At 50.0% G+C, this 12,052-nt stretch overlaps 2 protein-coding genes across 3 annotated transcripts; both read right to left on the reverse strand.

The window, feature by feature from the left end:
- Window positions 1-322: 322 nt before the first annotated feature.
- On the reverse strand, window positions 323-7,790 carry LOC127587987 (probable ATP-dependent RNA helicase DDX46). Its single transcript, XM_052046469.1, has 23 exons — window positions 7,654-7,790; window positions 7,226-7,396; window positions 6,687-6,809; window positions 6,511-6,598; window positions 6,225-6,396; window positions 5,886-6,151; window positions 5,564-5,671; window positions 5,319-5,484; window positions 5,119-5,239; window positions 4,544-4,719; window positions 4,339-4,460; window positions 4,166-4,244; window positions 3,522-3,604; window positions 3,284-3,448; window positions 2,999-3,161; window positions 2,725-2,918; window positions 2,513-2,650; window positions 2,291-2,440; window positions 1,947-2,174; window positions 1,621-1,839; window positions 1,361-1,505; window positions 689-762; window positions 323-614 (listed from the first exon to the last, which is right to left on the reverse strand). Exons 1-23 carry the CDS (start codon window positions 7,668-7,670, stop codon window positions 567-569), a joined length of 3,216 nt encoding a protein of 1,071 aa, XP_051902429.1. The 5' UTR covers window positions 7,671-7,790; the 3' UTR covers window positions 323-566.
- A 654-nt stretch (window positions 7,791-8,444) lies between these two features.
- On the reverse strand, window positions 8,445-11,594 carry LOC127588014 (guided entry of tail-anchored proteins factor CAMLG-like). 2 transcript variants are annotated; one of them, XM_052046502.1, is made up of 4 exons: window positions 11,234-11,594; window positions 10,422-10,855; window positions 10,277-10,342; window positions 8,445-10,092 (listed from the first exon to the last, which is right to left on the reverse strand). In XM_052046502.1, the coding sequence occupies exons 1-4, from the start codon at window positions 11,400-11,402 to the stop codon at window positions 9,847-9,849; spliced, it is 915 nt and encodes a 304-aa protein (XP_051902462.1). In that variant the 5' UTR covers window positions 11,403-11,594; the 3' UTR covers window positions 8,445-9,846. The 2 variants fall into 2 exon arrangements, with proteins under 2 accessions (XP_051902462.1, XP_051902463.1); XM_052046503.1 differs by having other exon boundaries at window positions 10,422-10,852; window positions 11,234-11,593.
- Window positions 11,595-12,052: the final 458 nt, after the last annotated feature.

The raw sequence follows: 12,052 nt of genomic DNA on the forward strand, positions 1-12,052 counted from the left end.
TTGGAAGGAAGCTTTCTTGCTTCCCCGCCCCCTTCCTCGTCCCCACAGTGGACGCCGTATCATCTACCCATAAATTTCCATTTTTACGTCAAAAATCAAAATTTAGAGACACCAATTGGCGCAAAACTAACCGTATTGTTCACCCGTTATACTGTTTTGATGCATTTCAATCGCAACCCGGGTTTTAGACGCCTAGATTAACACCAGTGTGCGCCACCACTGATGAATAATATACAAAGTAGACTCTTAAATAATGGAAAATGCAGTCTGCATTGCAGACACATATATTAATACAAATGAAATGAAAAGAAAAAAAACGCCCTCACCAACATTATGATTTATTAAGGGGGGGTGAAGGGGTTTAAAAAAATTATTTAAAAAGGTAAAGTCATGGAAAATCCATGGAAAGATTCGGTGATGACTTGTGGATTTGGAGCTAGGAGGTATTTATATGTATAATTACCACCAATGAAAAACCTGCAAAAATATAGGCTGGGAAGAAAGCATTATTAAAAAACAAAACAAAAAACACAACCAAATATTCTTTGATGACAAGCAAGTCTCCTTTACAACACTTTGTATCGTCCTTTGCTGGTCGGCTGGTAGGAGTTTTGCTGCAAAAGAAAATATTTTCTAATGAGTAAATGTTCAAGAAAACAACAAGACGAGTCATTAAAATGTTATTTACTAATCTGATGAGTTCTTCCTTGATAAGACGTGTGATCTCCGTTTTGGCTTTCGTCACAGCCAGCTCGTTTGCGCCTAGAAATGAAACCACCATTTAGAATCCACATCGTCTCTGACACCACGACGGTAAAAATCTGAATTTAAGTCAAGACATTTCGCTCCTTAGCTGGTAGAAAATATGTTTCTGGGAGACTCGGTAAATATCATGACCAAATCCCTAATTCTCAACTCTGCCGTTTATGTAAGCAGTGCGCATCAGCGGGGTCTTCGTTTTAAACAGGTAAGCAACAACGACGCAACAATTGGAGGGGGGAAAAAAACGAAATAGTCGAGCCGCTTCTCCTCCACATCGAGAGGAGCCAGATGAGGTGGCTTGGGCATCTGATTCGGATGCCTCCTGAACGCCTCCCTGGTGAGGTGTTCCGGGCATGTCCCACCGGGAGGAGACCCCGAGGAAGACCCAGGACACGCTGGAGAGACTATGTCACCCAGCTTGCCTGGGAACGACTCGGGATCCCCCGGGGAGAGCTGGAAGAAGTAGCTAGGGAGAGGGAAGTCTGGGCTTCCCTGCTAAAGCTGTTGCCCCCGCGACCCGGCCCCGGATAAGCGGTAGAAGATGGATGGATGGATGGATGGATGGTGGCCCAGCTGTATTTAAAGTGCAAATACGTACTTTCAATGGCCAAGTAGATCTTGCGCTCGCCCTCCTTGGGCTCCTTGCCCGGAGGGAAGTAGGTCCCTCTGATGGTGATGGCGGCCTCCGAGTACTCGCCGATCCTCTGCAGGGCTTCCTTGGACGTTACCTTCCACCTGGCCGTCTGCGGAACAGCACATTTGGGCAGGCGTATGATGGTAAATTAATCCATCAATCAAAATATTACATGAACGCGAAGGCGGTCGCGAGCCGTGCGCCAGCCGGCCCGCCCGACTGACCTGCGGGAAGTCGTTGATCTCCAGCTCCTCCTCGTAGCGCTTGACCGTCTCGGACTGCTCGGCCGCCTGCCGCTCCTCCTCCAGCTTCTCCACCGGCGTGTAGTTGAGCTTGGCGTTGATCTTCTCGGCCAGCTGCTCGGCGATGGTCTTGGCCGACACCGACGGCGTCATGATGGTGCCGCCGCGCAGGATGGCGTTGGTGGCCTGCTGCATCACGTCCTGGGGGGCGGGCGTACATAAATGTACAAATATGCCGGGGTCCTCTATATTTGCTTTCTAGTACGGAGTTGACTTGACCACATGTCGCAAGCAGTTTCTTCACATACCTGAGCTTCAGCTCCCAAGTTCTTCTGGGCGTTGATCTTGAGAGCTAGCCGCTTGGCCATCTCCAGCTTCTGGATGTTCCCGGCGGACGTGGGTCCAAGCCCCGAGAGCCCGCTGAGCGAGCCGGACGAAGCGCCCGCCGAGCCGCCCCCGCCCGACCCGGCTCCGGGAGCCATCAGGTCCTTCACGCGCTTCTTGGAGTTGAACATGCTCTCGATCTGCTCCTCGATCTGAAAGGGAATCCATCCGTGTAGGAGACAACTTTGGACGTCAAGGTGGTGATCGCGAGTGGAGGCGGAACGCTTCCAATGCGCGTCCCCGTTGACAACACATTTGAGTTCCTCACATCCAGAGCGCCCTCCTCATCGTCGGAATCCTGCAGTCCCAGCGCCGCCTTCTGCAGCTTCTTCCTCTCGTTGGCCAGGGCGTGCTCGGTCTCGTCGAACTTGAAGCCTTTGCCCGAGAAGCCGCTGCTGCTCCGGATGGACTTGCCCTCCTGCGACGGCGGGCGGACCGAGAAAAGGTTGGGAAAGGTCCCGATTTTCCCCCCGCTTTGCTTTGGTCTTACCGCTTTCTGCTGGTCCTTGAAGGAGGCCCACAGCTGCTCCAAATCGGCCGGGACGGGAGAACCCGACAGCTCTAAAGCTTTGATGATGTCGCCGGCGTATCGGACCTGGTCCTCCGTGATGAAGGTGTAGGCGTATCCCTGGAATGAAACGGGATGGCAAGTGAAGCCCCGCCCCACTGCAGGTTTTTTTTGGGGGGGGACGGGGAACGGACCTTGTTGCCCGCCCGGCCCGTGCGTCCGGCCCTGTGCACGTAGTCCTCGTAGTGGTTGGGGCAGTTGTAGTTGACCACCAGGATGAGCTGCTTGACGTCGAGGCCTCGCGCCGCCACCGACGTGGCCACCATCAGGCGGCAGGCGCCGTTCTTGAAGTCGTTGATGATGCTGTCGCGGTCGTACTGGTCGATGCCTGAGCGCAAAAAGTGGCGTGAGAAGGACGGAGTGGTTGGGCGGCGCGGAGGCCGGGGCCGAAGCGGCTTGGGCGGTTACCTCCGTGCAGGGACATGCAGGGGTACGAGGCCTTCATCAGCTCTTTGAGGAGACCGTCGGCGTGCTCCTGCTTGTCCACAAAGATGATGACCGAGCCTTTCTCCTGATAGTGGCCCAGGATCTCCAGCAGCTTCAGGAACTTCTGGTCCTCCTCGATCACCAGCTGCAGAAAAAAAAAAAAAGATTTACCACCGCCGATGATCCAATTACAACGTGACAAATTCACGTTTAAGAAGGTGGATGAAAGAGCCACTCGAAAATTCATCAACTCTTTGGGACACTTACCACGTGCTGCTCCACGTCAGAGCAGACCACACTGCGCCCGCCCACCTGGATCTCCAGCGGCTTGGCCAGGATCCTCCGAGCCAGAGCCTCCATGGCTCTGGGGAAGGTGGCGGAGAACATCACCGTCTGCCGGTCTGGACGAACGTTGTCCACGATGCGCATGACCTGGGCGCGGGAGCGGCATCGTCGCTAATTGTTTGGAACGACGCGCGCGCTCGAGTGTACGTACGGCGCCCACCTGCGGCTCAAAGCCCATGTCGAACATGCGGTCCGCCTCGTCCAGCACCACGTACGTCGCCCGGCGCAGGTTGGTGACGCGACCTGCCAGGTAGAGAGAGAGAGACGCGTCAGCCGAGCGGCGAAAGCTGGCGAATTCTGCCAAAAGCGATGCGGCGTGGACTATTTTACGGTGGCGAGTGTAGCAACTTTTTAAAAAATGTGACTCTTTTTTTTTTTTTTTTTGTGGTCTATCTCGTCTTGCGTACCATCTTGGCGAGGGACCTGAAAAAGTCAGAAAAGCGTCTCGAGATACAAAACAAGAGACGGAACGGAGCCCCCCGCTCAAGCATTTATGTGACCCGTACGGCTTTTCACCTACAAAGAAGGGGAACAGCACAGATTACCTCGCATGTGTGGAAGCCAGAAAAGCACGATGAGAAAAGCGCAGGTACTTGTGGCACTTTGCCATCTTACGCGCACATTGGCAAGACGGCGACATGCATGCAACGCGTTTCCATGTCTGGCGGTTAAAAGCGGACCGGGGGGCACCTACCTGCTTTTTTTTTGGTTTATTCTCGTTCAAAATTTGTCTGATCGGCGATGCACCGAAAAAAAAAAAACCCTCCCGGTATTTATCGGCAATGAAAACATGGCAGCACTCACCGCTGTTGGCGCCCAACATGTCAATCATTCTTCCCGGCGTGCACACGATGATCTCGGCGCCTCGCTTCAGCTCGGCAATCTGGCAAACGAACGGTCCCCCCCGGGGAGTCCGGTTAAGCGCCGCGAGCTTTTTGCCGGTTTTGTTTTTGTAGATGGGGGGGGGCGCGTTTTACCTGTTCGCTGATCCCCGTGCCCCCGTAGACGCAAACCACGTTGAGTCCCAGCGACTTGGAGAACTTCTTGCACTCTTTGGTGATCTGCAGGGCCAGCTCTCTGGTGGGCGTCATGATCACAGCTGGGGGGAGAACAGCGACACGCCCGGGTTTCTCCTCTCCGTTTTCTACACCGCTGGGGGTTGGGGGGGGGGGTGTCTCTTACCGATGGGGCCCTCGGCTTCCTCCAGAGGCCTCTGGTCCATGATGTGTCTGAACATGGGCAGAAGGAAGGCGATGGTTTTGCCGCTGCCCGTTTTGGCGATGCCGATGAGGTCGCGACCCGACATGATGGCGGGAATGGCCTGGGCCTGAATGGGGGTGGGCTTCTCGTAGCTCTGCCTATGATGAGGGCGAGTAAGAATTTGGAAAGAAATCATCGCGCAATGTGAACGACCCCTCAAAGTGTGGCTGCAAACGCTCACGCGGCTGTCGACCGACGCTGACTTCTAACCCGATTGGCCGGACTCGTTTAACCGCCTCGTGGCCAACGCCGGAGAATTCAAACGTTGATTCGATCACGGCGCTCCATTTTGGAATCGTTCCGCACTTTCTCTCATCGACGCGACGGATTCAAATGGACTTGACATCACGAAGCGATCGCAAGCATTCGGTCCGCCGCGGGCATGATGCTATGTAGTGTAGCATCCGCGACTTTGGATCGAAAAGGCGGGGCCTGTCCGGCGTTGGCCAATGAGAGCTTCCGAGTCGGAGCCATCTCTTTTCAGCATTCCTACTGACTTCTTGAGGGCATTGAGGATCTTCATGGAGACGCCGCACTGCACCCAAGTCTTGATGGGCTTGGGACAGCCTTTCCCCTTCACCGTAATTCCCTCCAGTTCCAAGCGGTACGTGTTCACCTCTGTAAACAGAACGCCGGCGCGTTCGCATCGTTTGCGTTCCCAAACTTTTTCAAAATGGAGCCGGCGCCACGTACGGACCCTCGGGGGACATCCTGGCCAGATCGGGCACCTCCACGTAGAAGTTTTTGCGGTAGGGCTCGTATTGGATCTTGCCGTGGTCCACGGGCTCCAGGATCTTCCTCTGCTTGGTCTGGAAGCCCGTCAGCGCCGTCTGCAAGTCAACTTCCTCCTCCTCCGACGAGTACTGCATTGGCGAGATCCCGTTAGCTTTCTTTGACTTGCGCAGAAAAATCGCCGGTGCCAGAGAGACGTCGTCACCTCACCTCCATGGCATCCTGGTCGTTCTCCATCAGCTCGCCCTTCTTCTTGTGAGTGGGAGGTCCTTTTTTGGTCTTCACCACCGTCACCACTTTAGTCACTGTTGCTCCCTTCTGTTGATAAGATAAATTTCATAATAATCCAATAACAATCCATCTTTGCACACCGTCCCACTCAAAATGGCTGCTCTGAACTGAAACCTTCCGTTCAATTGTGTTAAGATGGACACGCTCACAATTATTGAAACTGGTGCCGGGGTCGGACTTTTTCTTACTGAAGAAAATGAGCCGAAAATGGCTCCATCAAACACAAAAAAATTGGCTTCACCTTGTCGTTTCCTTTGACGCCTCCCATGTTGAACTTCTTCACTTCCTGCTTCACCTCCTCCATGTAGGCGTCCAGCGGATCGATGTCGTCCTCCTCCTCCTCGTCCGGCTTCTCGGCGGGGGCGTTTGAGTCCTTCTCGCCTTCCTCCATCTTTTCCTCCTTGACCTCGCTTTCTTTGACCTCCACTTTGTCTTGAGCCTCTTCCTCCTCCTCCTCTTCCTCCCCCTCGGTTGCCTCCATCGGGACAGGCACGTCCTCGTCGTCGTCTGCAACGACGACGTCCGCGTTACGAGCCGACCGGGGGTCAGGCGCGCGGTGGGCGTCGCGCGCCGCGCTCACCGTCGTCGTCTTCCAGGCTCCACTTTTTGCCCTGCTTCATCTCCTCCAGCTCCTTCTTGATCTCGCCGATGTTTTCGATGGCCTTTTTGCGCTGCTCCTCGCGCCACTTCTCCACGCGCTCCTTCCGCTTCCTCATCTCCTCCTCCAGCTTGTTCTGGTCAAAGTCTTGCTGCTGTGGGAACACATGAAACCACGCTTGTTTGTTTGTTTTTTTTAAATAGAGCCGAGGCTATGGAATACTTGTTGACATATACTAGAATGTTTTTTGGTTTCTCACAAAACTTACATCTTCAACTTTCTCCTCTTCCTTTTCCTCCTTAATTTTCTTCCGGTCTGATACAATATCAAGATTTTCCTTTTCTTTGCTCTTTGCCCTGCAAAGACGAGAGAGAGAGAACAAAGTCCAAATTAGAACTTACTGAAAGTGTGATGTCAGTATTTTTGGCGGGGAAGAGGGCAGACTTTTCATCAGTTTTCTTGCTCTTGCTCGGGGTGGCTGAGCGCGATCTCCTAGCTCGGCCCCTGCTGCTAGACCTCTTGCGTTCTCGGCTCCTGGATCTCCTCCTTTCCCTGCTCCTGGAACGTCTGCCCAGAAGAAAAATGAGGACACTTTATGGCAAAGTTTTTTTTTCCCCATTAAAAAATCTGCCATGGGACTACGGCTGAAAACTGCTGTTTATGTTAAATCCGGCGCATTTACAATGTTGTGTTGATTAATGTGCACAGTTCCAAAGAAAGAAAAACAAATAAATGTAAGTAGGCAAGTTGGTATTTAAGTTCTGCATATACGAAGGAAAATAAATAAAAAAAATATTTGTGGCTGTTCACTATCTGAAGGTGTGTATGGTTCAATTTGTCAATGGCGATTTCGCCCAAGTACTTTTGGCAATATCGTGTACAGGAGAACTTTTTTTTACTATTGGATGCACTTGTAAAAGGACGGAGGGATGGACGGATCATCAGGTGAGTGGAAAATCCAAATGTCATTCATTCAGCCTCACCTGACACGCTTTCTGTCTCGGGAACGGGAGCGAGACCTGCGTCTGTCTCGGCTGCGCGACCTCTCCCTCCGGCTTCGGTCCCGGTCGTCCTTTTTGGAGCGTTTGTCCGCAGAGCGACTCCTCGAGCGGCTACCGGAGCGCCGCGGAGAAGCCGAGCGCTTCCTGTAATGTCTAAACATCAACACAATAGTGGTTTAAAGGCGAACATGAAACCATTGTGTGAAAACTGTGTTCATAGGCGAGCGAGACTTGGCGGGCAATGTATGCTTGTAGTTGACGGCGCAGTTAGCATGCTAACGTTCGCATTTAAGATTATCTTGGTAGAGAGCGCCGTGGGACCATTATAAATCAATTGAAATCACAAGATTTAAAAAAAAGAATGCATAATTTAAAAAAAGAAAATGAATTAAACATGCTCTCGGGCGTACCGCGACTCGCGACCCATGGTAACGTCGTGAAACAAGTTCAATGAGTTCCCGACTGATGTTTGACTTCGTCGCGGCGCCTTCACGGAGGATCTCGGGCTGCTTCCGCTCAAATTCGTTACGTCACCAAAGTGCGACACCTGTTGTGGAAATGTGGCGCATTGCCTGTTCAGCGTGCCACCAAGTGGCGGGAGGTTTTCTTTTTTTGTTTTTTGGTATTCATTTTTCCTCACTAACATTTTATTATCGAGTGACTCAATAATGGATTAATTTACTATAAAACAAAACTAACATGTTACATGAACGGTGTTTGTTGTTTTTTTCCCGCTTTCTACCTACATTCTTGCTGCTGGAGGCTGTAAATTATGAGCATGTATTATTTCGTTAAAATTAACTAATTCGCATAAAATACGAGAATATTCGTAAAATAAACCATTTGCTATTTAGTCAACATATTAAATGATTTGCTCAATCCAGAGCAGTGCTGTATTTGCTGCACGTTTGTTTTTGTCATGATTCAAATTAAATATTTTGCATATATGTCATATTTTATGTGGTTACTAGTGAATACTGTAATTCTAACAGTTTTAAAAATGACAAAAAACATTAAAATAGAAAATTGCAAGGTTGTTTTATTTGACGTTTATGACATAACTGCCTAAATTCTAATTGAACATAAAATAAATAGTATTAAAATGTGTTTTTAAAACGTATCAAAGTTTGTACTGAGTGTTAAGAATAAGTATGTAATAATAGAATGTTGAAAGTCAAATACCGGTACTAAAAGAAAACCATTTGGCTTGACAGTTTTAATGTTTGTACCATGTCAACATTGAATAGTTTCACATGTATATGTATACAGATGAGTGGCCCGGTGGGTCTCGTGGTTAGCGCATCGACCTCAGCAGGCGCAGAGGTCGTGGGTTCGCTCCGGCCTTCCTGTGTGGAGTTTGCATGTTCTCCCCGTGCCTGCGTGAGTTTTCTCCGGGTACTCCGGTTTCCTCCCACAATCCAAAAACATGCATGGCAGGCTGATTGAGACACTCTCAATTGGACCCGCGGTGTGAGTGTGGAACGGTTGGGTGTCCCCCGCCTGCTGCCCAAAGACGGCTGGAATAGGCTCCAGGACCCCCCCCCCCCCCCCCCACCACCATTGTGAGGACAAAGCGTATCGGAAAATGGATGGATGAAGGTATAGAGATCAATTAGTCCGAGTGGTTTCCGGATAAAACACGCACGCGTTTAACATGTCCAAAATCGTCACAGTAATAAGTTAATGAGCAAGATATCAAAAAGAGAGGCATAGGCGACTAGATAGAAAACACGTAAGGCGGAAGCGTGTGACACAAAAGCGAAAAAGTACGCTTGCACCTTGACTTACGAGTTGAATTCCTCTCCGCAGCCCGCTCATAACTCAATTTACTCATATCCATTTTTACCATTGAAATCAATAGAAATGCCATTACAGGGGACCCCTGCTATTCACAAAAAGTTTGGGACCTACCCGGCCCGCAAATTTGTGACATTATGTGAATCGTTGATCAATGCTATGAAAGAGGGAATAATTTGTTTGTTTGCAGGCCGCCCCCAAAAATCTTGAAAAATAAATGGGGGAAAACATTCTAGTTTTCCACAAAAAAAAAAAAACTAAATAAATAAAAATGAAAATACAGGCACTGACCGCACTAAAGATGAATCAGTGGGTGCTACTCCATTCCCCAAAACACCACCATTTTTTAATTATGGATTTCTCATAAAGAAAAAACTGTTTATTGCATTAAAAAAAAAAAATTACACTGCCCAAAAATACCAAAGTAAATGCTGCAAAGCTAAAATGACACAGGCGACTTTGCTATTTGGCTATCGAGTTTGCACGTGTTTGTCCGGTTCAATAAAGTGCCTCGGCGACTCTCCTTGCCCACACGCAAGGGTATTACAGTACCATTAACTACTCCATTTCTTTCCACTTCACTCAAGTGGCGGCGTATTCTGATGCTCGCTCGTCTTGACGAAAAATTAAGCGTCAGTCACAAGCGGCGACTTGTGACTGCAAAACTTTGAACAGCTCGCGCGCTCGCAAGTCAAGGTACAAACGTTGCGTTGGAAAGTTCTCACTTGTGCCATGAAGAAAAAAAAAAAGACACACAAACATGCCCTGCTGCCTCAACAGTCGCGCAGGGGGACGGTTGGGCTCGGTCACTGCGCCGCCGCCGCTGCCGCAGCAGCGGGGACCTCTGCCCCCGCGCCCGGCTCGCTGACCTCGGAGCCGACCAGCAGCAGGACTTGATGGGAGAGGATGAATGTGAAGAAGTAGGCGCAGAGGTCAGCAAAGACGTCGCCCATACGCCGGTACGTGTCCATGAAGCGGTTAATGACCTCGCCGGGGATGCCCGACAGCAGCAGGGCGGCGGTCAGCACCGTGGTCTGCGCCTTCTTCTCCATCTGGAACCACGGCGGTCAAAACCGTTAACTGTTCTGGATTTTGTTAGTGGAATAAGCACTTGGCAGATGAATCCTCCCATCTTCCCATTTTATACAGCACCGCCCCCTGCTGTCAATTTGAATCAACGTCAAAGTGCCCTTGGGCCCTCATTGCAAACGTCACGCGACCAATCCCAGAACTTACCTTAGGAAAGTATTGGGACAAGCCCATAAAGGCCAGTTCCAGCGTCAGAAATGGAGCAAATATCGACTAAAATAACAAAAGGAGAAATAAACCGTCACATTGCTGCTCGAGTGTCTCTAAATCAATCAGACATGTGAGGACTCACCAGATACTTGCAGACAAACACTCGGACAAAAACGGCGAGGAGGACGCTGCAGACCAGCCTGAAGACGGCGAAGGGGTCAAACTCCTCGCCTTCTGCCTCACCCTCACGCGCCGGCTTCTCATTGACCAACTGGCCCCTGAGCTTCATGGCATCGTCAAAGCGAGAGAGGTACTGCTGGAGGCCGCCGGGGTCATCCCCCGCCACCTTCTCCGCCTTGGGCTTCTGCCGGATCCCTCGGAGATGGCCGTCCGCCATCATCGCCGCATCGTCTGGCAGTGGCGAGTCCCTCGTCTCTGGGGTGGCTCCACGGGACAGGTTGACCGACTCCGGCAGGAAGGGAGAGGGTCTGGGGGAGGGTTGGGAAGATGACCATGCATCTGTCCGGTCCAAGTCCAGGTGGAAGCGGGGTTCTGATGGACGCCGGGGTGACCCTACTGGATATAAGTGATGACAATCAACACACTTTTCAAAATAAAGATGAAGAAGAGTCAAGAGGTTTTCTGAATTTGTACAGTATACAATTCCACAAGACAAATGACGTCGAACATCCGGGTATTTCGTTGGGACATACTGTCGTTGTTTGCGTTTTTTTCAAACATACAAAATAAGGCGTTTGTCGTGACCCAGAGACGGGTCTTTTCAAACAAAAATACCAACAAGTATGATTCGTGAATTTAAGTCGCGTATTTTATAGGATTTGATCTCATAAAGGCCTGTTCGCTCATTGTGACGTCACGTTAACATCGCCTGATCGGTAGGGACCAGATGCAGCTACGGCTACTGTACCAAATGTAAGCCGTCAGTTACCATACCGTTATTGTCAGCGTCGTTCTTGGCGTAGCCTACAATTCTCTTCATCCTATCCTCGGAATTCATGAGCAGCTTCCTCCTGCGGATCTCCGCTCGCCTCTGCGCCGCCGACAACGCTGAGCCCGCCGTCGTCGTTTTATCGTCGGTGGTGTGGCCCTCCGCAGGCTCCATGTTTTCAAAATAACGAGCCCACGTCAATCAAAACGAAATAAAACAACGAAAAAAAAATTAAAGTAGAAAAACGTGCGGCGATAACTCTGGACACGGTCAGATAGCTGAAGAACAACACGGGATGGACCGCCGATGTCGCGCGGCGATGCCGTCATCAATAGAGGACACAAAGGGAACGCTTGTAAGCTCGACTTTATGTAATATTAGTCGTATTACATGATGAACATTATTATGAATAGTTAATCTTTTTTTCTGCATTTGATTGGCCAGGTGGTACTTGAGACATAAAAGGGAACCATGAGCGTGAAATAGGGTACTTAAATATTAAATAAAATGTAGGAGAGGAGTTTCTGGGAATTTCTCCATTGTGAGACAAATAAAGGGTTTCTTATTTTAGTACGATCTAATCTGAACAATTATATAATGAGCTGATGATGATTTCAAAATCATTTAGCTCCAATCAAAAATTTTAAAGACCCTTTTTAAAAACATTGTTAGCAAGCTATTTGCAGTTTTGGGCTTCGTGGTTCGAGACCATAGTTTAAAAAGTTAAATTTTAGCTCTGACCCCTTTCACATGCTTTAAAACTATTCATTTATTGAAACGTATGGTAAACATCTGAACACACACACGGGGTGCCATGTGACGTC

Source organism: Hippocampus zosterae, chromosome 16 (assembly GCF_025434085.1).
Source record: "Hippocampus zosterae strain Florida chromosome 16, ASM2543408v3, whole genome shotgun sequence".
Classification (NCBI taxonomy): Eukaryota; Metazoa; Chordata; class Actinopteri; order Syngnathiformes; family Syngnathidae; genus Hippocampus; species Hippocampus zosterae.